The sequence below is a fragment of the Manihot esculenta genome, chromosome 1 (genome assembly GCF_001659605.2).
Source record: "Manihot esculenta cultivar AM560-2 chromosome 1, M.esculenta_v8, whole genome shotgun sequence".
NCBI lineage: Eukaryota > Viridiplantae > Streptophyta > Magnoliopsida > Malpighiales > Euphorbiaceae > Manihot > Manihot esculenta.
In genome coordinates, this window is record NC_035161.2 from 34540424 (window position 1) to 34568125 (window position 27702).

At 36.7% G+C, this 27702-nt stretch overlaps 3 protein-coding genes across 5 annotated transcripts in view; all 3 read left to right on the top strand.

The window, feature by feature from the left end:
- The first annotated feature begins 407 nt into the window (after positions 1 to 407).
- On the top strand, positions 408 to 18167 carry LOC110613306 (U-box domain-containing protein 44). Of its 3 annotated transcripts, XR_006351754.1 has the most exons (6): positions 408 to 1098; positions 1175 to 1963; positions 2585 to 2891; positions 3115 to 3579; positions 16514 to 17820; positions 18048 to 18167. XR_006351754.1 is itself a non-coding variant. In XM_021754401.2 (5 exons), exons 1-5 carry the CDS (start codon positions 664 to 666, stop codon positions 17623 to 17625), a joined length of 3108 nt encoding a protein of 1035 aa, XP_021610093.1. In that variant the 5' UTR covers positions 408 to 663; the 3' UTR covers positions 17626 to 18167. The 3 variants fall into 3 exon arrangements, 2 of the variants coding, with proteins under 2 accessions (XP_021610093.1, XP_043815149.1); XM_021754401.2 differs by having other exon boundaries at positions 16514 to 18167; XM_043959214.1 differs by having other exon boundaries at positions 965 to 1098; positions 1182 to 1963; positions 16514 to 18167.
- A 2107-nt stretch (positions 18168 to 20274) lies between these two features.
- LOC110613473 (omega-3 fatty acid desaturase, endoplasmic reticulum-like) lies at positions 20275 to 23512 on the top strand. The gene is made up of 8 exons (XM_021754660.2): positions 20275 to 20817; positions 20904 to 20993; positions 21082 to 21148; positions 21240 to 21332; positions 21442 to 21627; positions 21707 to 21787; positions 21879 to 22016; positions 22128 to 23512. The coding sequence occupies exons 1-8, from the start codon at positions 20540 to 20542 to the stop codon at positions 22317 to 22319; spliced, it is 1125 nt and encodes a 374-aa protein (XP_021610352.1). The 5' UTR covers positions 20275 to 20539; the 3' UTR covers positions 22320 to 23512.
- Positions 22369 to 27702, top strand: part of LOC122724655 — a 30320-nt gene continuing 24986 nt past the window's right edge. Inside the window, exons 1-4 of the mRNA XM_043960316.1 lie at positions 22369 to 22476; positions 23009 to 23101; positions 23314 to 23385; positions 23526 to 23608. Coding sequence (XP_043816251.1) covers positions 22369 to 22476; positions 23009 to 23101; positions 23314 to 23385; positions 23526 to 23608 — 356 coding nt within the window. The remainder of the gene's footprint in view (positions 22477 to 23008; positions 23102 to 23313; positions 23386 to 23525; positions 23609 to 27702) is intronic.

The window sequence follows — 27702 nt, forward strand, 5'->3', positions numbered from 1 at the left end:
TTTTGAACTATTTCAATTTAATATATCTATATGTTAAAAAAAATTATTTTTTTATTTTCCTTAATTTATTCTCCTTAATTTATTCTCCATATTTAATATATTTTTAAAAATACATGAATTAATTAATTAATGTCACTATATTAAAATAATTAAACAATAATTTTTTAAAAAAAAATTATTTACAACATTCTTTTAAACAATACTTTTCTCAATAATAATAATTTAGTAATAATAATAAACAATTTTTTTACAGGAGAAACTTTTTTTTGGGTAAATTAATAAATTTAAAATTGTGAAATAACATTTTTTTTTCTTTTACAGAAAATTTGGTGTTATTTCTAAAACGAAATTATTTTTTTTAAAAGAACCGTTAAAATTTTCAATGCAGAACCTGGCTTGGTTTTGGTCTACGGGCGTGAAAGGTTCCGGGTTAAAACTGAAAGCCATTCGGATCTGAGCTTGGCGGCTGGCGGTGACGGGCAATCATCTGGTTACAATTAGGCGCCAAAGTCAATGTTTGACTCCGTCTACAAAGTCTCAATGATCAGAGCGTAACAACGCCGACCAAATTTGCCATTTCCTACTTCTAATCAACTATTCTTCTCCAAATTCCTATACACTTATGCTTATTGTTCAATCTCACAATCTCTCCGTTACCGCCACATGATGTCATCACCACCAATATCGGCGGCCATTGACTCCATCCACCTCTCCCTTACCGGCCTCTGCTCCTTCACCGACCCCGATTCCTTTGAAAACTCTCGCCTGTTCTCCGGCTACGCTCGCCGTCTCCAGCTCCTTTTCAACCATCTTCTTCGGTCGTTCTCGCCGCAGGACCTTCCTGCCTCCGTACGGACTGCACTCAAAGGCATCTCCATTGATCTCTCCCAGGCTGCGGAAACTGTGTCGCTTTACAGGAAGAGGTGCAAGATCTTCGTCTTGGTTAACTGCCACTCGCTGCGCGCCTCTCTCCAGGACCGCACCACTGCAATCGGCGCATGGCTAGCACTAATAGAATCCTCCCTCCCCGACGACGTCTCTGATCTCCGCAAGAAAACAGCCGATCTTTCTCGAGATATGAAACAAGCTCACTTCAGAGTAAGCGCTCTTGATGTTTATATGTACTCTGTGTGTGTGTGTTTAAGTGCTAAAAAGTAATTGCATCAAGCTTTAGGTGACAGAGAATGAGGAGCGAGTGCATCGTATATTGGAAAAAGAAGCGCAAGGGAAGCAAACAACCAAGGCTGTACAAAGCGCTATTGTCATGGATTTAGCTCGAGCTTTAGGCATTGATTCTGAAAATAATGCACAACTGGCAGAGCAAGTGAGGCTGTTAAAATGCGATCTGGCACTCTCCAATTCTGTATTAGAAAGGAGAATTCTTGTTTCTTTGGAGAGAATTCTGGAGAACTGGTCTAATGAGCCTGACATTGCTACTTTGAAATTGGACCTTCATAATGAAGACGATGCTTACATTTCTCCGCTTAAGAATTTTCTTTGTCCTTTGACTAAGGAAGTTATGAAGGAGCCTGTGGTGTTGGAATCTTCTCAGACTTATGAGCGCAAAGCCATCAACCATTGGTTCCACCGCTGCATAGAGGACGGTCGTGAGCCAACTTGTCCAGTCACTGGGCAGGTTTTGAAGTCCCTGGAGGTGAAGCCCAATATTGGGCTGGCGGGGGCTATTGAGGAGTGGACTAATAGAATTATTGAGGTTCGCGTTAAATCTGCAGTGGAGGATCTCAGTAGGGAGCCCGTCCAGGTGGATTGCATTGAACGAGCACTAGATAATATTTACAAGATCTCGGAGGAGCATCCTTCAAATAGATATCGAGTTAGGAGTTCTGGTGCAGTGGTGCTAATTATTAAGTTGCTAAAGAACTCTTCCAAGAGTATTGGCACGAATTTGAGAGCTAAATCTCTTTCGGCTTTGCTCAGTATGACGAAAGATGAAGAAAGCAAGGTCTGTTTACTGGATACATGCCGTCCATTTTAAATCATTCAATCCTAAATATCCTGGAAATACGCTTGAGAGAAGTTTTCTACTTAATTTATAATTTCATACTATTCGTGAAGTGCTATGCTATAGAGATGAGTGCTAAATTTCATTATAGAGGAAAAAGAATTTCAAAGGCATGCATGCTTTCTTCAAAGAAAAATAGTTACATCCTTTGAAATATTTTCTGCACGGCCAATTTCAACATTGCGATTTCCTGAAAAAGTGTCAACTATTTTCTTTTCCCAAAAAAAAAAAAGAGTATTCTTTATAGAAATAAAGTGTCGTTTTTGGAATTTCTTGAATAGGCATTGGAAAACTACTTCTGATTTTCAGATGAAGAACAAGTTTTCCTGTCTCAAGTGGTAAACACCCTTGTGCTCTGTAAAGAAACAATTTACAAAAGGGTGATGAAACTTAACAACTGTTTTTATGTTTAAATAAGTGCATACAAATTTTATTCTGAGTATGAAATTGGATCCATTAATTACTACTACTTTTAGATATATGGTTGTATTAGTAGATCATACTTCCGTGTAACTTTGCTGCCATCATATTTGCTGATGGAAATGTGTTAACCATTTCCAGAAAATTATGCTTGAAGGGGGTGTCACTAGACTGGCTATACATGGCCTAATAGGGAGTTCTGAGAAAGAAAGAGAGTATGCTGTGAAGTTATTACTTGAGTTCACCAGTGATGAAGCTTATTGTATTAAAATTGCATCCGAAAAGGGGGCATTGGTTCTTCTTTCAAGCATGGCAGGAAACCTGGAATTTCCTGCATTGTCAAAGCTTGCAGAAGAGGTGTTGAAAAGGATGGAGAGGCTGGAAGATAACATTCAGCCTTTGGCAGCAGCTGGAAGATTTGAACCTTTGCTTACTAGGCTATGTGAAGGTAATGACTTGTATTAGTTTCTGTGTCTATCTTTAAGCATCTTCTTTAATTATGGGGAAGAAGCAAACAGAGAAAATTAAACTATGGAAGTTTGTTTCACACAGAGACAGGATTTACCACGAAGGAAATTAGTAATGCACCAAATTTTATTGATTTTGCAGAGTCTATGGCTGTGTTTTGTTGTTGTAACTTGCATTGGAATAACGGATTGTCTTGTGAATAGGTTCTGATGATGTTAAAATAGAGATGGCATCTATTGTGGGAAGGATGACATTAACAAATGGCAGTAAAGAACAAATAGCACGGCAAAGTGCTAAAATACTAGTTGAATTACTGTCTAAGCCTGAAGGAAGGGCACCTAGTTTGCAAGCATTGTATAACCTATCAAGTTTGGATGATAATGCAACCATCCTTGTTGATTCTGCTGTACTTCCAGCTCTTACGGACATTCTTTTTGAAAATCAGAAAGATCCACCAGAACTTGAGGAATTGGCTTCTGCGACAATGGCTAACATAGTATCAAATCCTGGGCACTGGGAATTAGCATATGCTGACAGCAAAGGGAACTCATTGCAATCAGAATCTTTCATATTCAGTCTTTTGGGGCTCTTATCTGTTGCCTCCCCTCATTGTCAAGTTTCTGTGCTTCGCATCCTTTGTGGTATTGCATCTTCTCCGCAAGCTGCAGGTAATTCCTTCTTAACTCTGTGATAGGCGGTTGTCGAAGCCGTCAAAAATAAACCTATTAAACAATCAACAATAAACTTGTAGATAGTGGCAATAGGGTCGAACCACAGGGAATTGACACTAAAGATCTTCCTAATAATAACCAAGATAAGTAAATAACAAATAATTAAGAGAGGGGGGTTTTGAGTTGATGGATTAACACTAAATAACAAAAGAAAGCAATAATTTAAAGATGAGTAAATCAATAAGAGGAAAGCTTCTAGTTGAAGTATGGATCTTATTTCAGATTGTTTAGAATTGATCATTGATTCTTTAATACTCCTATTTATCTCAATAAATTAGTTTTGGATGTGGAAGACGCTTCTCACAATCCAAATTCCTCCTTAGTTCTAGTTTGATTAGGAAACGTTCGCTAATCAAACACTAGTTAACAAGTTGCCAAGGAACGTCCTTGGGGCATTATAGCATCGAACAACTGTTAACTGCATTAAGACTTAGAGAAACCTAATTCTAACCTTGCCAATCGCGTGGTCAAGTCTAGATCATGCAATTTGATTAAATGTGTATTTGAACAACCTAGGCAATTACGGACCTAAATCATTCAAATAATATTACTTAAGCAATTTAAAAACAATGAGCCCTTATTGATTCTAAAAGCAAAGTAATAATTATGGAAAGCTCAAATTGCATAAATATTGAAAAGAAATAGAAGTTTAACAATGGAGATTTTAAATCTCCCAATTCATCACACAAATCTGAAATTCACCAACTTCAACTAGAAAAGAAAAGAGTTTAGCCACTCATGGTGGACTAAATACACAAAAAGATGAAAGGAAAAGAAAAAGGAAGATGCTGGAGAGTTTCTGGCGAGTTCAATTCCTCAGCAGAAGATGCCTTTGCTGGTTTGGAGGTTGCCCTTTTATAGTTGAAGAGTTCCATCCTTCTAGGGTTTTGAAACCCCTTTTTAATTTGGCTTGTGACTCCTCTTTTGATGTTGAATTTAATTGCAACTGGAATTCCTTAGGTGAGAAACTCTTTCGTGGCTCTTGAAATTGTTTTGGTAGTAATTGAGTTGGATTTGGACTTCTGAAAACTTGAAATTCGGTTTCCTGAACAATTTCCCGCTCTGCTGTATTTTCTGCTGTCAAAGTGATTTGCCCTGCGATTTGACCAGTTTCTTCAAGTGATTGGGCAAATCGCTGACCAGATCGCTTCTCTGTGAGTCAGTCCTCTATGTCTCTGCGAGTGATTTGGCGAGTGATTTGGCCAGTGATCCTCGCGTTTCTTGGGCAAATCACTTGCCATATCACTACTGCCTGTTGCCTCCGGGTTTCTGTTTCAGCTTGATCTGGGCAGTGATTGGAGCAGATTATCTGGTGATCTTGGGCAAATCACTGGGCAAATCATCCTTTTGTAAATTTTCTGCACTTTTTCTCCCATTTTCCAATTTCTTCCTTTTCTGTAAAAACAAGATAAAAATCATAAATTAAACTGAAAAATGTGTAAATAAGCAATAATAATTATGATAAAAATGTGGCTAAATTATACTTGATCAAATACCCCCACACCTAGCTTTTTGCTTGTCCTCAAGCAACAAATAACTTAGCCAATCAAGTCCCCTTTTTCCTTAGAGCCTAAGTACCATTTAATCAGCCCCCCCTAGACTCCTAATCTGAATTATCACAGTATAGAGTACATGCACTAAGGTCATCCTCTCCTTTCCTTGTTTCCTTTCACCTACCATGGTCAAGAGAAAGGTTTTTGAATCAATTATGCTTAATCCTTTATGTCAGTTTTAATGCAACCCCTAGGAGTGACTTGCCCCTTTTCTCTTCTCTATTTCTTTTTATTTTTGTTTTTATTTTCAGCAGCACTTATTCTTATCCTTGCCTGAAAAAGTCACTAACCTTTTTACGCAATTGTGTACATGGGTGATACACCCCCGGTTACTCAGTTAGTCACTTGTTCAAGTGGCTACTAGCTCTGTTCATAGTCTAGACCATCGAAACTTATTTGCTTGAAAAAGTTACTGACCTTTTTACGCGATTGTGTACATGGGTGATACACCCCCGGTTACTTAGTCAGTTACTGCTCCAAGTGGCTATTAGGCTCAGTTCATAGTCTTAGACCATTGGAACAAGTTTGTGATTAGTGCTTTGTGCTGGTTTTTCATGATAATTTGGACAAATCAGCTCATAGGGAGTTACACTAACTTTGTGTTTGCATGTATTTGTATTTTTATTTCCCTTGACCTTAGCAAATTTAAGGATTCAATTCAAGAGAAAAACTCCCTAAGTGAAGGTAACATACTGTGAATGATTCAATTTAGGCTTAAAGGGGTGGCAAATCAATGGGGTCATGAGATAAGGGCACTCTTTCAACCTTGTTAACTATGTTGAGTAAAGCAATTAGCTACAAAATTCTGTGTGTGTGCTAGGAGTGTGAAAAATTCTGGTGTGTGCAAAAAGGGGTAAAAATAATGCAAAAAGAAACAAAAAGAAACAAAAAGAAATCAAAAAGGTAAAAATGTGGTGTGATCAGTGAATAAATACTCTCTAGTACCCCCACACCTATCCCACATATTGTCCTCAATGTGTGAATAAACATATAGAAAAATGAAGGAGAAAAGGGAAAGGGACTCCCTGGCCTGTGAGTGATTTGACCAGTGACTTGGGCAAGCACTGGGCAAATCACTGGGCAGATCGCTATCTGTCACGGTGCTGGGGCAGAAAATGGTCCACCAGCAGGTCCAACAAGTGCTCCATCCTTTGCATTCGATCTTCAATCCTTCTGAGACTAGCCTCTACTGTCTGGTTGGGGGCTTCGTCTTCAGGTGGCTGAGGAGCATCCTGTTGGTGGGCTGCTGGAGGTGGCTCATTTGCTGGTTCCTGCCCTATTGCTTGTGTTGCCTGATCTGCAGTATCTGCTATAGTGGCTGGCTGCTGGGTGGTGGTGCTTATGGTGGCTTTCTTCCTTCTGAAAACACGCTCATGGCGTGGCGTTACTGGACCTGCAGGTGCAATGGAAAAAACATCCCCCACCTTACAAAGCAACCCCATATCATCCAATGTGCGTAGGTCCAAGGGGGTTGTTTTGGGGGTGGGGGAAAGGTCAGTATATGCTGGGTGCAATAATTTGAGATTCACTGCAATGGCAGTGATCAAGGGTCCAAAAATCAGTGGCCTGTTATACTGAATGATGCTAGATAGTTGGGTGGCAACCCAGTATCCCAGATGTATTTTCCTATGTGTGTGCATACACCAAAGAATATATAACTCAGTTCTGGTCAGGATGTTGGAGGCATCCTTCCTCCCAGAAAATGTGTAAGCCAGGAATCTGTGGAGGTATTTCAGGCTGGGGTTCTTGAGGTAAAGGTCCTTGGACCTTGTTGGTGAGTAGGAGTCTGGTGGATTGTCACTTAATTCCAAGTACACAGAGCTTGGATCAAACTCAGCAGGGAAGTCCCAGGTGGACTGAGGGCATTCACAGCCCATGGCTATGCCGAATTCCTGCAGGGATAAGCGAAATCGCTTCCCCAATAACCTAAATCCAATAGTGCCTGGTGTGTGTATGTTATGCATGGCAGGTTTATCAAAATAGAACGTGGTGAAGAACTCTTGTGTGAGTTCAAGGAAGGAGGGCATGCGCAGGAGGAAAAATGTGTCCCAGCCAATAGCAGAAATTAGAGAACGTACCTGGGAATGGAGTCTCAGTGCTCCAAGGGTGGCATGGTGGATATACTTACCTGGGTGATATGGTAGGGATGAAACTTTAAGCAGCCTGGTGCGCTCAGAAAGTTTGTTGAATGTCAGTGATTTGACGATGTGATCTGGGTATGCTGGCCTGGGCAAATCGCTGGGCAAATTGCTGGGCATATCACTGGGTGTGTCGCTGGGCACGTCGCTAGGCACATCACTTGGTAAGTCCATGGGCGCATCGGTGGGCACATCGCTGGGCATAGCGCTGGTGAAATCAGTAGGCGCATCGCTAGGCACATCACTGGGCATAGCGCTTGGCACATTGCTGGGCACAGCGCTGGTGGAATCAGTTGGCGCATCAGTAGGCACATCAATGGTGGGAGCAGTGGGCAAATCGCTAGGCACATCGCTGGCCATAGCGCTTGGTAAGTCCGTGGGCGCATCAGTGGAATCAGTGGGCGTACCACTTTCTTTGTGTCCTGCGGGATGTATGGCAATGGTGGGTTCCAGCTCTGATCTTGGTGGCGACTGTGTTCTTGGCCGTTTGTGGCCGGAGAAAGTGGTGGCTGGTGGAGGTGTGTCCCGCGCCTCGTCATCACTGTCGGAGGGGATGGGTTTTGGTAGCCCTAGTTTCTTCCACATGAACGGTCCGCCGGTGGCCTTCATCTTGATTCGGACCATGGTGGTCTTGAGTTCGCCGGTGGGTGAGTGGTGGTCGGAGAGGGGAAAGCTTGAAGAAGTAGAAGAGATAAAAACAGTAGTTTAGCGTAAAAATTAAAAATAAAAGAAAAGACTATTTAAAGTAATTAGGGTATGTGATCTGCCCTGATCATTTATTGCTGGCCCTCTGGATTCTTGACAGGGTGATTTGACCAGTGATTTGGGTAAGCAGTGGGCAAATCACTTGGCCAGATCGCTTCTCCTTTGCAGTTGCTGGGCTGGTACTGTTCACGCCCTTTTCTGATGATGTGCTTGATTTTACGATTGGACCGGTGATCTTGGTCAAATTATCTGGGCAATTGGGCAAATCACTGCCCCGATCACTTGTGACTATGGTACATTCAGTCGATTTGCCCAGCGATTTGGGTAAGCAGTGGGCAAATCACTGGGCAAATCACTGTCTCTGGGCTGCCTCCCAGTAGCGCCCTGTTTTCTGTCTTGGGCTGGACTTCAGTGTCTTGCTCAGCAGTCTTGGGAAGGGGGATCCAAGGGAACCTCCTCCACAACATGGACAGTAAAACCTTCATAGAATCTCTTCAAACGATGCCCATTAACTTTGAAAACTTTGCTAGTTTGTGAGCTCCTAATGTCAATAGCTCCATGTGGATAGATATGTTCAACTAAGAATGGTCCAATCCACCTAGACCGAAGCTTCCCAGGGAATAATTTGAATCTGGAATCAAAAAGCAAGACTTTATCACCAACCTGGAAGTGTTTTCTGGAGATATTCTTATCATGGAAGGCTTTAGTCTTTGTTTTGTAATCCCATGAAGCTTCATAGGCATCACGCCGGATCTCCTCAAGCTCTTGAATCTGTAATTTTCTGTTAACTCCAGCTTCTTTTTCATCAAGATTACAGCTCTTCACAGCCCAATAGGCTTTATGTTCAAGTTCCACAGGTAGATGGCATGCTTTCCCATAAATCAGCCTATATGGAGACATCCCAATTGGAGTTTTATATGCTGTTCTATATGCCCATAAGGCATCATTGAGGCGTGTACTCCAGTCTTTGCGATTTGGGCAGACCGTTTTCTCCAAGATGGACTTGATCTCCCTATTTGATACTTCAGCCAGCCCATTTGTTTGAGGATGATAGGCAGTAGATGTTCTATGGATGACATGGTGCTTCTTGAGGAGAGTTTCTACTACCTTGTTGCAAAAATGGGTGCTTCGGTCACTGATTATGGCTTTGGGCAGTCCAAATCTTGAGAAAATGTGGGATTTTACAAAATCACCCACTGTTTTTGCATCATCAGCTCTTGTTGCTTTGGCCTCAATCCACTTGGACACATAATCCACAGCAAGTAGTATGTAGGTGTTGCCAAAGGAAGGTGGGAATGGTCCCATGAAGTCAATGCCCCATATGTCAAAGATTTCACACACCATAATGGGTGCTTGTGGCATTTCACTTCTTTTGCCAAGGTTTCCCGTTTGTTGGCATCTTGCACATGACCTACAAAATAAATAAGCATCTCTAAATATGTTAGGCCAAAATAATCCACTTTCAAGGACTTTCAAGGCTGTCTTGCGTGGCCCAAAGTGACCTCCACAGCTGTAAGAGTGGCAGAAAGTTAGGACAGATGTGATCTCATGGTTTGGGATGCATCTCCTTATGACTTGGTCTGCACAATGCTTCCATAGGTAAGGCTCATCCCACACATAATACCTTGCCTCTTTCTTGATCTTGTCTCTTATGTGTTTGGGCAAATCAGTGGGCAAATCACCTATGGCAAGGAAATTAACAATATCAGCATACCATGGTTCCTCTTCTTGGACAGCAAAGAGGTGCTCATCAGGGAAGGTCTCATTGATGGGGCATGTCTCCATCTCGGTCAGAATTCTGCTGAGGTGATCAGCCACAAGGTTCTCCTTGCCTTTCTTGTCACGGATCTCCAAGTCAAACTCTTGTAACAGCAATATCCATCTCACCAGCCTAGGTTTGGACTCCTTTTTCTTGATTAGATACCTTAGTGCAGCATGATCTGAGTATATAATCACCTTTGTACCAAGTAGGTAGGGTCTAAACTTCTCCAATGCAAACACAACAGCCAGCAACTCTTTTTCCGTGGTGGAATAATTGCATTGTGCAGCATCTAGGGTGCGTGAGGCATAGTGAATGACATGAGGAGAGTTACCTATATGCTGTCCCAATACTGCACCTACAGCAAAGTTGCTGGCATCACACATGATCTCAAATGGAAGGGTCCAATCAGGTGGCTGGATGACTGGGGCAGAAATTAGGAGTGATTTGATCAAATCAAAGGCTGATTTGCAGCTGTCATCAAAGTTGAAGGGTACATCCTGCTGTAACAATCTGCAAAGAGGCTGAGTTATTTTAGAGAAATCCTTGATAAACCTCCTGTAAAAACCAGCATGTCCAAGGAATGATCGAATCTCCCTAATGCTGGTTGGGTAGGGCAGATTTTTGATGGTGTCGATTTTGGCTTTGTCCACCTCAATCCCTTTTGCTGAAACAATATGGCCTAAGATTAAGCCATGGCTGACCATGAAGTGGCACTTCTCATAGTTGAGAACCAAGTTTGTCTCCAAACACCTTTGAAGTATCTTCTCCAAGTTGGCTAGGCATTCATGGAATGAGTTGCCATACACCGTAAAGTCATCCATGAAGACTTCAATGATTTTCTCCACATAGTCAGAAAAAATGCTCATCATGCACCTTTGGAAGGTGGCTGGTGCATTGCAAAGACCGAAGGGCATCCTCCTAAATGCGAATGTGCCAAATGGGCATGTGAAAGTGGGCTTCTCTTGGTCTTCTGGTGCAACGGGGATTTGATAAAATCCAGAATATCCATCAAGGAGGCAGTAATGGCTTTTTCCAGCAAGTCTCTCAAGCATTTGGTCCATGAAGGGCAAGGGAAAGTGGTCCTTCCTTGTGGCTGTGTTGAGCTTCCTGTAGTCCATGCAAACTCTCCACCCATTTTGTACACGAGTGGGTACTAGCTCTCCTTCAGAATTAGGGACAATGGTAATCCCGGTCTTCTTTGGTACCACATGGATGGGACTCACCCACTTACTGTCAGAAATGGGGTAGATTACCCCAATGTCTAGGAGCTTCACAATCTCCTTCTTTACAACCTCCATCATAGGTGGATTCAGCCTTCTTTGTGCCTCACGAACAGGTTTGCACTCATCCTCCATAAGTATCCGATGCATGCATGTTGAGGGTGAGATACCCTTTATGTCCTCCAATGTCCACCCAATTGCCTTCTTGTGTTTCCTCAACACATCTAGGAGCTTTTCCTCTTCTTCTTGGCTGAGCTGGTTGGAGATGATTACTGGAAGTGTATTTCCAGCTCCCAAGTAGGCATATTTGAGGTGGTTAGGCAAGGGTTTTAGTTCTAGTGCCTTTTCTGTCTGCTGGTTTTCTGTCTGCCTACTGTCCGATTTGAGCGGTGATTTGAGCAGATTTTCTGGTGTTCTGGGCAAATCACTGGGCAAATCACCCACATCCAGCAAGTTACAACAGTCTGCTGTTTTGTCTGCTTCAGAGATGTTGCTGTCCACTTCTCCTCTCCTGCAAAGACTTTCATAAAGTAAGTTTTCTTGATCAAAATCAAAAACTTCTTGACTTAAATTATCAATAACATCAAGTCCATAAACATGAGAAACATCATTGGGGAATTTCATGGCATCATAAACATTAAATTTGATAACTTCCCCTTCAAACTCCATAGTCAATGTGCCATCATGCACATCAATTTTTGTTCTTGCTGTGCTCAAGAATGGTCTCCCAAGTAAGATATCAGAGGTGGTCTTGCTCTTGTCTTCCTCCATGTCAATAACATAAAAATCTGCTGGAAAGACTAATTGGTCCACTTGTACCAACACATCTTCTAGCACTCCCTTGGGGTAGACAATGGATCGGTCAGCCAATTGGATTATAATGCTGGTGCCCTTGAGTGTACCTGCATTCAACAAGTTAAAAATAGACAGAGGCATGACATTTATTGAAGCTCCAAGGTCACACATGGCCTTCTTTATTCCCACATTGCCTATTTTGCATGAAACCGCAAACATTCCTCTATCTTTGCATTTGACTGGTAGTTTCCTTTGGATGACAGCTGAAACACACTCCCCCACACTTACCTTTTCACGTTCAGCAAGTTTCCTTCGGTTGGTGCATAGCTCTTTGAAAAACTTGGCATACCTTGGGATTTGCTTTACAGCATCAAGTAGGGGAATGTTGATTTCCACTTTGCGGAGTGTCTCAAATATCTCTTTTTCCTCTTTCTCCTTTGGGACCTTGCAAATCTCTTTGGGAAGGGAGGAGGTACCTTGAATTTCTCCATAGGTTGCTGTTTCTGCCTTTGACTGGATTCTGCCTGGTCTGTTGATTTGGGCAAATCACTGTCTGCCTTCTCTGGAGAATTGGGCAAATCACTGCTGGACAGCTTAGTTTGCCCAGCGATCGGGTCAGTTTCTACGAGCAAACTGGGCAAATCACTGCCCTGATCACTTTCTGGCAGAATTTCTTCCATGCCCTGTTTTTGCACTTTTTCAGCCCTATTGTCTTGCAACTCCTTTCCACTCCTCAATGTGATGGCACTAGCATTTTGCCTTGGATTTATCTCAGTTTGAGAAGGTAGCTTTCCTTGTGATTCAATTTTGTTTAAGGATGAAGCCATTTGACCCATTTGTTTCTCAAGATTCTGCACAGTATTTGCCAAATTTTTCACAATCTCTTCAAGCGATGCATTGGGGTTCTGAGGTGCAGCTTGAGCTTGGTTCCTTTGCTGGTAGCTTGGATATTGCTGTCCCCTTGCATAACTGAAATTTGGATGGTCCCTCCAACCTGGATTATAAGTATTTGCATAGGGATCATACCTTCTTTGCCCATTGAAGCCTCCAACAGCATTGACTTGCTGGTCCTCCTCTTGAAGGGAAGGACATAGATCAGTTGGGTGGTTGTTGGCACATATTCCACATGTCTTGGGCTGCTGAATCTGCTGAACTTGTTGGGTTTGACTCACAACAAGGCTTCGGACAGCATTGGTGAGTTCAGAAAGTTGGGATGATAAAATGGAATTACTCACCTCATTTACATTCCTTGTTGGCAGCTCTTGGTCTCCAAATTGTTGAGAAGCTGCAGCCATGGAGGAAATTAAGTCCCTCATCTCTCGAGGTGATTTTTTTTCAATTGTTCCTCCACAGGCTGCGTCAATAAATTTTCTCTCTGAGGGTAGCAAACCTCCATAGAAGTACTCAATGAGAGATTGGTCAGAAATATCCTGCCGAGGGCAGCTTGTGCACAACTTTTTGAACCTCTCCCAATACTCATACAAGCCTTCAGAGTGCTTTTGCTTTATGCCACTTATTTCTCGACGGATGCCTATGGCTTTTGAGGTTGGAAAGAATTTTCTCAAGAATGCTCTTACCATATCAGCCCATGATGTGATGGATCCGGGTGGCAAGTAGAATAGCCATTCTTTGGCTTAGTCTTCAAGGGAAAAAGGGAAGGCTCTAAGCTTGATATCATCTTCTGGAATGCCTTGAGGTCTCATAGTTGAGCACACAACGTGGAATGCCTTCAAATGCTTGTGAGGATCTTCATTTTCTAGGCCTCTGAATTTAGGAAGGAGATGAATCAGACCTGTCCTTAGCTCGAATGGTGCTGTCAATAGGGGATATTCAATGCATAAGGGTGCTTGATCTCCTGTTGGTTCAGCTAACTCTCCGAGAGTTCTTTCCCGTGGCTGAGGTGCTTGAATGGGCACGTTTCTTGCTTGATTTTCAGCTTCTTCATGTGCAGCAGGTGGTGCTGCCATTGCTGGATTTTCTGCCATGACCAGAAATTCAGTTTCTGGTAAAAATTCTGCTGTAGCAGGTACGGTGGTGGAAGTTTCTGCTGGTGCAGAAATTTCTTCAGCAGGGGCAGTAGGTGGTCTGTGAGATGGTGTTGTTGATGAAGATGGTCTTGAGGCTTGGTTCCTCAAATTTGCTTGCTTCCTTAAGCTCTTGGCAGTTTTTCAATCTCCGGATCGTAAAGAAGAGTGTCTTTACGGCCAGACCTGGTCATAAAGGGAAAATACGTTAGTTTAAATCAAGTCCCCGGCAACGGCGCCAATTTTTGATAGGCGGTTGTCGAAGCCGTCAAAAATAAACCTATTAAACAATCAACAATAAACTTGTAGATAGTGGCAATAGGGTCGAACCACAGGGAATTGACACTAAAGATCTTCCTAATAATAACCAAGATAAGTAAATAACAAATAATTAAGAGAGGAGGGTTTTGAGTTGATGGATTAACACTAAATAACAAAAGAAAGCAATAATTTAAAGATGAGTAAATCAATAAGAGGAAAGCTTCTAGTTGAAGTATGGATCTTATTTCAGATTGTTTAGAATTGATCATTGATTCTTTAATACTCCTATTTATCTCAATAAATTAGTTTTGGATGTGGAAGACGCTTCTCACAATCCAAATTCCTCCTTAGTTCTAGTTTGATTAGGAAACGTTCGCTAATCAAACACTAGTTAACAAGTTGCCAAGGAACGTCCTTGGGGCATTATAGCATCGAACAACTGTTAACTGCATTAAGACTTAGAGAAACCTAATTCTAACCTTGCCAACCGCGTGGTCAAGTCTAGATCATGCAATTTGATTAAATGTGTATTTGAACAACCTAGGCAATTACGGACCTAAATCATTCAAATAATATTACTTAAGCAATTTAAAAACAATGGGCCCTTATTGATTCTAAAAGCAAAGTAATAATTATGGAAAGCTCAAATTGCATAAATATTGAAAAGAAATAGAAGTTTAACAATGGAGATTTTAAATCTCCCAATTCATCACACAAATCTGAAATTCACCAACTTCAACTAGAAAAGAAAAGAGTTTAGCCACTCATGGTGGACTAAATACACAAAAAGATGAAAGGAAAAGAAAAAGGAAGATGCTGGAGAGTTTCTGGCGAGTTCAATTCCTCAGCAGAAGATGCCTTTGCTGGTTTGGAGGTTGCCCTTTTATAGTTGAAGAGTTCCATCCTTCTAGGGTTTTGAAACCCCTTTTTAATTTGGCTTGTGACTCCTCTTTTGATGTTGAATTTAATTGCAACTGGAATTCCTTAGGTGAGAAACTCTTTCGTGGCTCTTGAAATTGTTTTGGTAGTGATTGAGTTGGATTTGGACTTCTGAAAACTTGAAATTCGGTTTCCTGAACAATTTCCCGCTCTGCTGTATTTTCTGCTGTCGAAGTGATTTGCCCTGCGATTTGACCAGTTTCTTCAAGTGATTGGGCAAATCGCTGACCAGATCGCTTCTCTGTGAGTCAGTCCTCTATGTCTCTGCAAGTGATTTGGCCAGTGATCCTCGCGTTTCTTGGGCAAATCACTTGCCATATCACTACTGCCTGTTGCCTCCGGGTTTCTGCTTTAGCTTGATCTGGGCAGTGATTGGAGCAGATTATCTGGTGATCTTGGGCAAATCACTGGGCAAATCATCCTTTTGTAAATTTTCTGCACTTTTTCTCCCATTTTTCAATTTCTTCCTTTTCTGTAAAAACAAGATAAAAACCATAAATTAAACTGAAAAATGTGTAAATAAGCAATAATAATTATGATAAAAATGTGGCTAAATTATACTTGATCACTCTGTCCTGTCAATCACATCTATTACATGAGTTCATTCAAGAGAAGGGTTCTTTGCTTCATAGTTCATACAGGTTTGTATCAGTTACTTTGATATGTCATGAGCCATTTGTTTTATGGAAACCGAAGCAAATAATGTGTGGTTGACGATGTTGGAAGGCTACTGCACATTTGTAATACCAAGAAGGTAGGAAAACATAAAAGGGGGGCCGCAGGGGAGACTTGAAGTGATGGTTTAGGTCTTCCTTCATTGCATTCTGTTTTTTTCTTGCTTGGTTTTTGGTTCACTATATTCATATTTACAACTTCAACATTAAATGGGTTCAGTAATTTCGTATTATAGGTATTAAATAGTGATTGATTAATTCAATAAATATGATTTTTCTATTTTAAGGTTTGGAATCCTGCAGTGACATGCATAACCAGAAAATTATCATGCCATCTTTGGTAGGCATGATCAAAGTTGTAATGTAACCAGTAACCACTGTTCAATATCTGATTAGTTTGTTTGGCTGGTCAGAAAAAAAAAAAAAAGAGCAATATAATACCCTTATGCGGTCATCATTGCTTTTACTAATGTTGTGTATTCTATATGCAAAATTATATGTAATCTTGTTGCCTTATTGTTTATTTTTCACTTCTACCAAGACTATAGCGGTATAACCCTCAACACCACCTTCCTCCTTCCTGCTACCACCGCTTTTTTGGCCCCCTCTGAATAGATAAGAAGAAAAATCGTCATTACATCATCACTATTTTTCATTTTTGCAAACAAATATAGGAATTGAACAAAAATTAGTTTTTTCATTCAATTAAATTCTTGATTTCTTCCATTCCAATGCATGTTGTTAAATACAACCCAAGTAAATATGGTACTTTAGCTAAGGAAGAATTCTCATTTTTGCAGAGTCAGTTACAGCTCATATAAAGTTTGCTGATGGCATCAAAACCATTATACCATTTCTTGAGCATCCTGAGGTTGAACTCAGGATAAATGCTTTTAGGATTACAAGTTTACTCTCAGGAAGATTTGGTCAACAATTATTACATGAGCTAAAACCATGTAATAAGCTTCCTTTGTTGAAAGAAAAACTGTTGGATGACACATCTACAGATGGTGAGAGATCCGATGCTGCAAGCATACTGGCTAACCTTCCCCTATCTGAGGATGAAGTGAAAGCACTCCTGGGAGCTAGTTTCGTCAGATGGGCAGTTCTTTTACTCAAAAACCTGCACCGGGGTACCAATGGAAGAATATCAAGGCCAGCACCAAGCATGATTGAAGGGATTCTCGGCCTCTTACTCCACTTCACGAAGAACCTTGATCAGCAAACCCTTGGTATGGTCAGAGAGTATCATCTTATGACCATTTTCTGTGAGCAGCTTTGTTTTCCTTCAAAACCAAGAGCAAAACAGCTATCTTCTCTCGGATTGAAAAACTTATCAGAAGCCTGCAAGATGCTTACATGTGATAGATCAGAACCACCACCTCGCCATGGACTTTGTGCTTCTTGGATCTTCATGTGTGGGAGTGGTCCTCCTAAACCTTCCACTTGTCCATTTCACAGTGTTCCATGTGATGAAACTAGTCAGCTATGCTTGCTAAAGAGCAATTGTATCAAACCCCTGGTAGACCTTCTAACTGACAAGGATACTAATGTTCAAATTGCTGCAGTTGAAACACTTTCAACTCTTGTGCCAGATACTGCAAACAGTTGTAAAAGAGCTATTGATGAGCTTGAACAACAAGGTGTTGTTGATGCTGTGATTGTTCTTTTCACAGAAGTTCGACCTGGGGATCTCCAAGAGAAGGCAATTTGGATGATAGATAGAATACTGAGGGTGGAAGGATGCTCTCATCGGCATTCCCTTAATCAGTCTCTTGTTAGGGCTTTGGTGGAAGCCTTCAAGCATGGTAATGCAAACACTAAGAGGCATGCTCAGGATGCTCTTATAAATCTCAAACAGTTATCCTGTATTAGTGGAAAGAGCACAAGCCAAGCTCATTCAGGAAGATAATCGACAACTGTTAATGAATGCTGCAAATCAATGAAGCCAAAATATGGTTCCACAGATGAGGAGGTCCCACGCTCTGGTCTTAGAGGGGACCTGCAAAACAAGAAAGATGACATCTGAGACATTTGGTGCATGATCAAGCACACGCAGGGATCCTCTGATGCCCAGGTCAAAGATTAAAAATGACAGGCATTAAAAGTAAATCTCCTTTGCTTTGCCCTTAGTTAGACGAAGAGTAGAGCGTAAGTTTATTAGGCTAGTCTCTTTATCCTGGTCACTATATTATGTTGTCCAATTGATTAAGCGATGGGTTTTTGATGCAATAAGTAAGCGATCAGAGTGGCCTGATTTATATCATTCGTTTTATATGAGAACAGTTGAAGTCATTGTGCATCTTTGGAATTGATGTACTTGGTTTTTGCTAGACCACTATAAGAGAGATTCGCGAAGCTTCCATGATGCAGGGTAAGGGCTAAGTAACATGATTGGTTGCACTTTAGAAGGTATGCGTCGTCAAAATGCCTCTCGAGTTATCCTGTTGGAAGGTATGCGTCGTCATTTCTCTATTTGTTACTGCAATTGAATTGGAAGTTATGTTTCAATGGGATCCTTACTTCAGTGGTGCTTGTGACAGTAAAAAAGAGGAACGCATTGGTGGGAAGTTTAAGAGCGTGACGCAAGTGATGACTAATGAAAATCAGTAATCCATGAGGTTGCCGTTGTTTATTGCAAAGTTGCATGAGCTCCAGGGAAGTAGAGAGGAGAAGATTCAAGAGAACAGACAAGTAGTAAGAATTGCGTGAAGCTAGATAAATTAAAGTCGTATAAGTTTTGTAGGTGATTGATGTCTAATTTGACCAACTTCACCCTACCTTCAATTTTTTTATCTAAATTAATCTAGAAATTTTAACTTAGTCTAAAAGTAAACTAAATAATTAATAAAAAAAATTAAGTAGTGTGGTTGAACAATTATAAATTTTAACTTTTTTCTAAATCTAAATCAAGAAAAATTCAAAAATTTTATGTTTAGTGTAAATTGAGCTTAAATTAAAAGTTAAAAATAAATGAAATTGATCTTACACCCGTTTCGTAGACATGTTAACTTTTACCAAAAAAAAAAAAAAATCAAATAAGCTATTAAATTTTCCAATAAAGTTTAAGCGATCTAAATTTAACACTTTTGTGAAATGAAGCCCTCAATTTTATCTTCTTAATAATATATTTTAAAACCCTCATGGGATGCAACGGAATAAAAACAGTACCCAATTTTTAATATTTAAATTAAAAAAATAATATTTTATCAGTGAAAAGTATTTAATTAAATCAATATTTTTTACATGAATTAAATCAATACTTATTTCCACTCAAATATAAAATTTAAGATCTTATTTAATCAAAAGTCAGCTTACTTAAACTTAATTTTTTTTTTTTTTTTAAAAAAAAAAAGGTTTGTTTGGGTTGTTTTCTGTTAACTTTCCGTTTAACATATAACAAAGTGGAAGCCTTTCGTGGTAGGACTGAAAAATGGAATTATTTACTAAGATCGGGTAAGTTTTGGTAGAGGCAGTTCGTCATATTAAGAAATGATCCATTTATTTATATTTTAAATTTATGATAGATTATGTTTAATTAAATATTTTCTTTTAATGATTGTTATAATCAAAAGCGGTGATAAAATTATTATATATAATAATTGTGTTATAAAATCTATTTAATTAGTAGATATTTTAAATAAATTAATTAATTTGCTTGGAAAATATTTTCAATAAATAGCTAATAGGGTGCTTATTTATGGATTTTGTATGAGCTCTAATTTTTTGAGCTTTTCTCACTAATTCATATATCGTTCGATTTTATTTTAATTTATTTTAATTTATTAATTTTTTTTTCTAAATTAATTTTATATATTAATAAATTATTCATAATTTATAATAAATGATAAATAGATATAAAATATTATAGATAATAGTTAAACTAATTATAATATTTATTTTTATATGATAAACATATATATATATGCATAAAAATAAAATTTTTAATAATTATATTTTATATATTAAACTATTGTATAATAAAATTAAATAAATATAATATAATATATATACTTTTGTTCATTATTTATATATCAATTGCAATAATTAAATTAAATATTAAGATTTATTGATTATAGTAAATCACTGTTGTGGTAGTCACTCTCTGTCTTTTCCATTATGTTTAAATTGAGGAAAAATAAGAGAGAAGGAAAATTAGTGAGGAAAATAAATTTATTTTCTATCTTTTTATGTTTGGCTAAGAGAAAAATTGAGGAAAAAAGAAAATTTTGGAAACAAAATAAAATTTATATTCCATCTACAATTTTCTTTTCAAATTGAAGGAGAAGTGAAAAGAAATTCTTTTAAATGACTAAAATATCTCTATGTTTATAAATTGTTTTGAAAAATTTAAGAATATAATTGTAATTTTATTATTTACAAACTTACTTTCCTTTTAATATTTTTCTGCTTTTATCTAAATACAACTATAACAAATTATTTTATCTCTCAATCATTAAATTTTCTCTCGTTATTTTATTTTTCTTTTATCAAACACAATTTAAAAGATTTTATTAGAATTGAGGATTAAAAAAAAAAAAAAAAGAATTTTTAACTCTTCCGACCACAACTCTTGTTCATTTTTTCTTGTTCTTTTTCTAAAAGCAACGTATAAACAATTACATCTAACCAAAACTAATAAAAGATTCAGGCAACACAGCGAGAAACTCATTGGCGCCAAGTGCGGGGATTGTTGCCACGTGGACATCACGTGTCTGACCATTTCTCCTTCTCATGCCCCTTCCTACAGCTCTCCTCACCATCAATATAGCCTCCGACTCCGCACGAAACCATTTCACAGCTTGGGCGTTTTTCGTTTTCAACCAATGAACAACCATCATAACTTCAATGCTGTTGATGCTGGATGTGATTTTCAGCCTAGTAATCCACCTCCGTTTAAGATTTCTGAGATCCGAGCTGCCATTCCTAAGCATTGTTGGGTCAAGAATCCGTGGAGGTCTCTTAGCTATGTTTTCAGAGACGTTGTCGTCATATTTGCTCTTGCCGGAGCTGCGTTCTTCTTCGATTCTTGGGCTGTGTGGCCGCTCTACTGGACTGCTCAGGGGACAATGTTCTGGGCTATCTTTGTTCTTGGCCATGACTGGTATTAACTACTTCTGCTTTCTTTTTTCTGGTTGCTTCTTGTTTGGCAATCTGCATTCAATTAATTGGCTCGTTTTGGATCTGTAGTGGCCATGGAAGCTTTTCGGATAGTTCCTTGCTAAATAATGTGGTGGGGCATCTCTTGCATTCTGCAATTCTTGTACCTTATCATGGATGGTGAGCTTTCCTGATTTACTCTTTCTTTTTCTATATGATTATGTTGCTGTTACTATCCCTTAGCTCTAAACTCTGCATAATTTTGCAGGAGAATCAGCCACAGGACTCACCATCAGAATCATGGAAATGTGGAGAAGGATGAATCTTGGGTTCCGGCAAGTTTCTTAATTTAACATCTCTTCATTGCTTGGTTTAAGCAAATATAACAATGATCAGACTCTCTATCTCTCTGTTTCTATCTTTCAGTTGCCAGAGAAGATCTATAAGAATTTAGACTTCAGTACTCGGATTATGAGATACACTATCCCTCTTCCCATGTTTGCATACCCCATCTATCTGGTAAGACCTGCATCACAACCCCAAGTTCATTACATGCAACTGTTAGCCAACTACACAATTATAATGGATCTATTGATAGCTCGAAATAACTTTATGGATTGCATTTCAGTGGACAAGAAGTCCAGGCAAAGAAGGTTCACACTTCAATCCCTACAGCGATTTGTTTGCCCCTAATGAGAGGGGAGATGTGTTAACATCAAGCATGTGTTGGACTGCGATGGTTCTTCTGCTCTGCTATTCATGCTCTGTTTTTGGCTCTGCAATAGTTCTTAAACTCTATGGTGTTCCCTATTTGGTGAGTTCAACTTTAATTCTATTTTCGGGATTTTGACTTTTAATCCTCTCAATAATAATTTTTATTGTCTTTTCTGTAGATATTTATCATGTGGCTGGACTTTGTTACATACTTGCATCACCATGGGTATGAGCAGAAACTTCCCTGGTACCGAAGCAAGGTATATCTGAAATGCTGAAAGAAAGGGAATTTTGCCAAGGAAAATTAAATAAGGAGACGCTGATGATGATCTCCATGAATTTATTTGACAGGAATGGAGCTACTTGCGTGGAGGGCTGACAACAGTTGATAGGGATTATGGATGGTTCAATAACATCCACCATGACATTGGCACACATGTTATACATCATCTCTTTCCTCAAATCCCACACTATCACCTAGTAGAAGCGGTAAACATAATCTCTTTTTTCTTGTACCCATGAGAAAAATAATAATAATAATTGGTTTGTGAATTTAAAAAGCTGTGAGCAGTTTGTATAATTTGATCCTTTGCATTGCAGACAAAGGCAGCTAAGCCAGTGCTGGGAAAATACTATCGAGAGCCTAAGAAATCAGGACCATTTCCGTTTCACTTATTCACAAGTCTAGTAAAAAGCATAAATGAAGATCACTACGTGAGCGACATTGGAGACATTGTTTACTATCAGACTGACACCCAGCTGTATAAACTTTCAAAAGCCAAGTTAAACTGATTTCTTTTGTTTTTAGGTCATAGTCATAACCTAATTATTTCCTAAACAAATGGTATTTGGATCCTCGATTCGAATGCTGGGGAAAAAGAAAGATGAAGATATTGTATTTCAATTTGTTGAAAGACCCAACATGTTTTGCTGCCAAATGTATCGTCAGGTATATTTTTAGAGTAAATTTAAGTGGCGTGTATTAGCTAATGTGTTATGTGGTGGAGTAGGCTCGTGCAACTGAGTTTTTTTTCGGATTTGCAATAAAATAAAAATCAAGTGTCGAAATAAATGCTGACATGTCATACTTGTTCGAAATAAATGTATCACATAATTATTAGACACTCAAAATATCAAGTGTCGAAGAAGCATGCCACCCATGAATCCAAAAATAATTATTAACTATGCATGATTTTCAATTTTTTTTATTTTTTTCTGGGAAAAGAAGAAAAGAGCTCTGTGCAAGCATTTGTGGATTCGAAGGGTTTTGGGCTTCTACTCCATGAAGAGCCTTGATGAAGGCGTCTTGGGTTTTACCATCGATCAAAATAATTAATTTTATATACACCTCCAGTTTTTGGTAATCTCTCATTCCAGGATATGGAATCATAAATTTAAGAGGTTCATAAAAAATCCTACCATATTCTTGTGCTTTGTTGCTATGTCTTTGCTGTAGTGTGAGGTTTCATAGAAAGTAAAAGGCATGGGATTCTGCGGTAACTTCTCTAATGCAAGTTGTGCTAGTTGCTTCTGAATACTTGAAGAACTGGCGTCATGTACAATTATTGTCAAAGGTATCTGATTCTTCCTCTACACTTGCTGCTGCTCTCTCTCTGGTCCCGTCCACTGCAATGTTTTCTGAAGATCAATGTAGACATTGCCACAAATGTCCATGATTCTCATACAGGAATTGATATGTAAGCTCCAGATCATAGAGGCAATTTCATTGCAGCTCATTCTTTTCTAGTATTGGGAACTTTCTCTCCAAATATTTTTGAAGTTGCAGGGGTTTGTGAAGTATTCTCATGGACAAGAGCCCCAATGGCAGCGTGTTATTGTGGAATCAGATGTGGCTTTTGTGGATTCTTCTCTTTACTTCCTTTCCATCCCTGCCATCTTCTTTTGGTCTTACTTGTAAATCTCTTGAATAAGAGATTCCTACTGTTTTATTTTAACATGTTTGTCAATTCTACAAACATTTTCCATTTTCTTGCACAGGCAATCCATTCTTTGACAAGTCCTAGGAGTTGGGATCACAATGCCTCTCCTTTAATTGTAGATGCTTTGTCTATGGACTTACGGTAAATAATTTACTTTAATTTTTTTTTTTAAATTCTAAGCTGGTTGTAAAATATTTTTTAAAAAATTGACAAATGTTCATGATTGTATCACCTGGCACACTTAAATTTAAGTATGTATATGTCAAGTAGCACATATATTTTATTTTTAAGTTATATTTTTATATTTAATAATATTATTAATATTTTTAAAATAAATATAATTTATTTTTTTAATAAAAAATAAATATAATTTATTATCTTTATTATTACAACTTACATATAATTTTTAATTTTTTATAATTTTTTAATATAATATATTAATTATAATTTATATCTATATATCTATATAAAATTAAATTTTAAAAATATATTGATAAAAGATGAATAAGTGTTACCATTAAATTATAAAAAGTAATAGTTTTTTTTTTTTTTTGAAATGGAAAGTGGGAGATTGAATCCGAGATCTCTCAAATTTATTAGGATGCACTTACCATCAGGCTAAACCTAATCTTTAAATCAATTATCATAAATATAGAATAATCAAATTATTAAATTTAAATTATTATATATTATTATATTAATTATTATAATAATTTTAATTTATTAATTTTATATATTTTTATATATCCATTCTATATAAAATATATTAGCACAATTTCTATATTTATGTATAATTTTCATGTTTATATACTTTTGCGCACAACATTCTCTTCTTCATTTTTAAATGACTAGTATTTTATGACTTCTCTTTTTCTTATGATTCTTTTAACATCTACCATAACATATATCATCTATAATCATATAGACAGCCAACTCAACTGACTTGGCTAAATTAAAATGGTACCAGAAGTCATTCACGTGCTGAAATTTTTTAATTCAAATTTAAATATGTTATTAAGAGATCACGTGCTGAAAATATATGTTATCTACCCATTTTTTTTTACTTATAATTTATAAATTCAACCAAAATACCTTTTACAATGTAATGTAATGGTTATTAAATTTTTGTTTATGAGATCGAAATAAAAATTTTTATTTTCAAGTATAATTATTTATTGACTAATTTAAATATTATTTTATCCACTTTATAAATTTTATTATTCTAAAATTATTTTTTTATATTATAATACATACAAATGAATTATTACAATTTTATTTTATTTTTAATATTTATTAAAATTTAATATTTTTAAAATGAATATAATCGAAAAGTTTATAAAATTTTACAAAATTGTCTTTGAACTACAAGGCACTATTTAGAGTGCATTACAAACTTGCCTAGTTGGAATTAAATTAGTTAGTTACTTAACAAATGTTAGTTTTAATTGTAAATTAATTAAAATTAATCAAATACATTTAATATTAATATTATCTTAGTTACATAATAAATTTTCTTAAATTATATTTATATTTATTATTAAATTATATTTATGTGCTCTCTTTTTTGTCCTCAACGGTAACATTTAATAAATAAAATTAAATTTAAAATATGTAAACGTATGTGGCTTTGTATACGTATCTTACAGGGAACGAATGCGCACGAAAGCTTTTTTTCATAGATGGAAAGGAGAAAAGATAAAATGAAATGAAATTTCTTCCCTTCAGCCTTAAATAATTAAAATTGGAAATGAAAGTTTAGTGAAATTCAAATTTGATTATTTTCTATTTTAAGTTTGATTCATTCCGTAATTCAAATCGAATTTTACTTCTTAAATAATTTCGTATAATTACATATGTAACATCATTGTAACAATTTAAAAATTGGAACGCTATCGATATTAGAATTTAGATCAACTTAAAGTTATCGAAATCCACTACTGTATATTCTGTTATATTTAATATAGTCTCATACATATCATACAAATATATAAAAATATTTTCATTTCATAAATTAAAATTCGATATGTACATACATCATAACTGAAAAATATAAAATTCATGGTAGAACTCTCATTAAATGCGCTGAAAATGAGTTGAAAATTACTTGATAGGTGACTTTCGTCAGCAAATTCGATGGTTTAAAGTTTCCTTATACATCTGAATATCAAACCTTCGGAGGTAGGTTAGTGGTGAAACCTGAATTTTTCTGCAATATAAAATCCAATTCTGTCTGAATCCACAACCACCAAAACGCAACAAAACTCATATGTAACAATTCACAAACAACCAAAAACATCCAACATTGACTAGAAGATTTAAAATAACTCTAGATATACCTAAACACCAATATGCAAACCACTCTTCACATAGACATGCAAGATTTAATCACAAAAGAAGAAAAAGACATAATCCTTACATGCTTTCTAAAACCAGAACCCAAGCTACACAACCATAAAGAGCTCAAAAGCTACGAGTTTTGAGAAAACAAGCTCACCTCTTGAAGAACACATAATCACAACAATAATAGAAAAATTTCAGAGAAAAAAAGGTATACACCCCCTATCCGATTATTTAATTAATCGAGCCGTAGACATTACATTTTATAACAGTTCTCTTATTTTTACTTTAATTTATATCACGTAAATCATGATTTTTTTTTTTTAAAACCGAAAATCCGACAAAATTTTCCCTGAAATATGAACTTAATTTAACCTATGAATAGTAAAATCACACTTCTATAAACTTCAACCTTAAGCTCCAAACTTCTTTCAATATCAACATAATTTCAACTAGATTAAACACTTCATAACTATCTCATTAATCTCAACACAAAAACTTATACTAATAACCTATATTTACACCAAAATTAAAATCTTCAAATATATCTAATTCAAACCATATACAACTTTATCTCTAAATCTTTATGTACATACCATATTTTCAAAATTAAATTTATATAAAATTTACAAAATATACCCAAGATAGTTAATGATGTAACTCTGGTCGGATTGATGCAGATCTTGATCTACTGCTCATTGGATCTACAATCTGTACGAGGAAAAATAAATTCTTACGCGCTAAGCAAACTGCTTAGTGGTGCTCAACCATTTTTTTTTAAATAAAACATTTAAATCAAAATTCATTTATCAACCATAAGTCGAACAAATGACAATAAACTATATAGCTAATAATTTGAAATAATTTTAAATCATATTATTATTTCACACATATATATAGATTTTAATTTCATAGTCTTTTTCTTTTTCTTCATCATGTAAAAAGTTTTATTTTCTCTTAATACTTTTATTTATTATTTTTATTTTCTTTTTGGCCCCTATAAATTTAAATGACTCTTAAGTCAGATAAGAAAGCTATATCTATAGGGCACAAAATGTCAAATAATTGTATGACTCAAAACAGTCTATAACTGTAGCGGTAGAGTATATTAGCCGTACCTGTAGTGTACCAATCAGTGTAACTGTAGTGCAATACTTCAATATTTGTATATGGCATACCACACCCTTAAACTAACTCACAATTCCCACCAAACTTACCGAGACCAGACTTTAAATAATTTATACATTTAAACATGGGGACAAAAACTTTCAATATAGTGTAACTTTCAATACAGTGTAACTTTCAATTATTCAAACCCTAATACTTTATCATATTACAATTCTGCTTTTAAACATTGTCATATAATGTAAATCTATTAATTTAATTCAACTACATAAATTATAAATTCATAATTTAATCCTTAATTAATTAACTTTTATTATTTTTATTTTTTTTTCTAATTTATTTTTTTTTCTATTTATCACGATATACTTTATCTCATTTTTCTTTTTCTTTTAATTTTTATTTCTATTCAATAACTTTCTTTCAACCCTAATTTAACTAATTTACAACATTTAACACAATATTCCTTATTTAGACTAATAATTATTTTTTTTTATTATTATATCTTAGCCAAATTACATCTCTATCAAAAAAAGTAGAGACATTCCACTTGATCCATAACTTGAGTTTTGCTCAAATTATATATTAATTTCAAAATTTTCTATTTATCAAATTTATCACTTCTTTAAACTTTAATCATACTATATAACTAAAATATTATTCACTTGATCTAGTTCTACTAAGGTAATAAAATTTTCAAATAAAACCTAATTAACAAATTATTGAATTTATTCAAATAAAGTTGAGGACAAACCTTAAACCTTCCAAAACCTTTC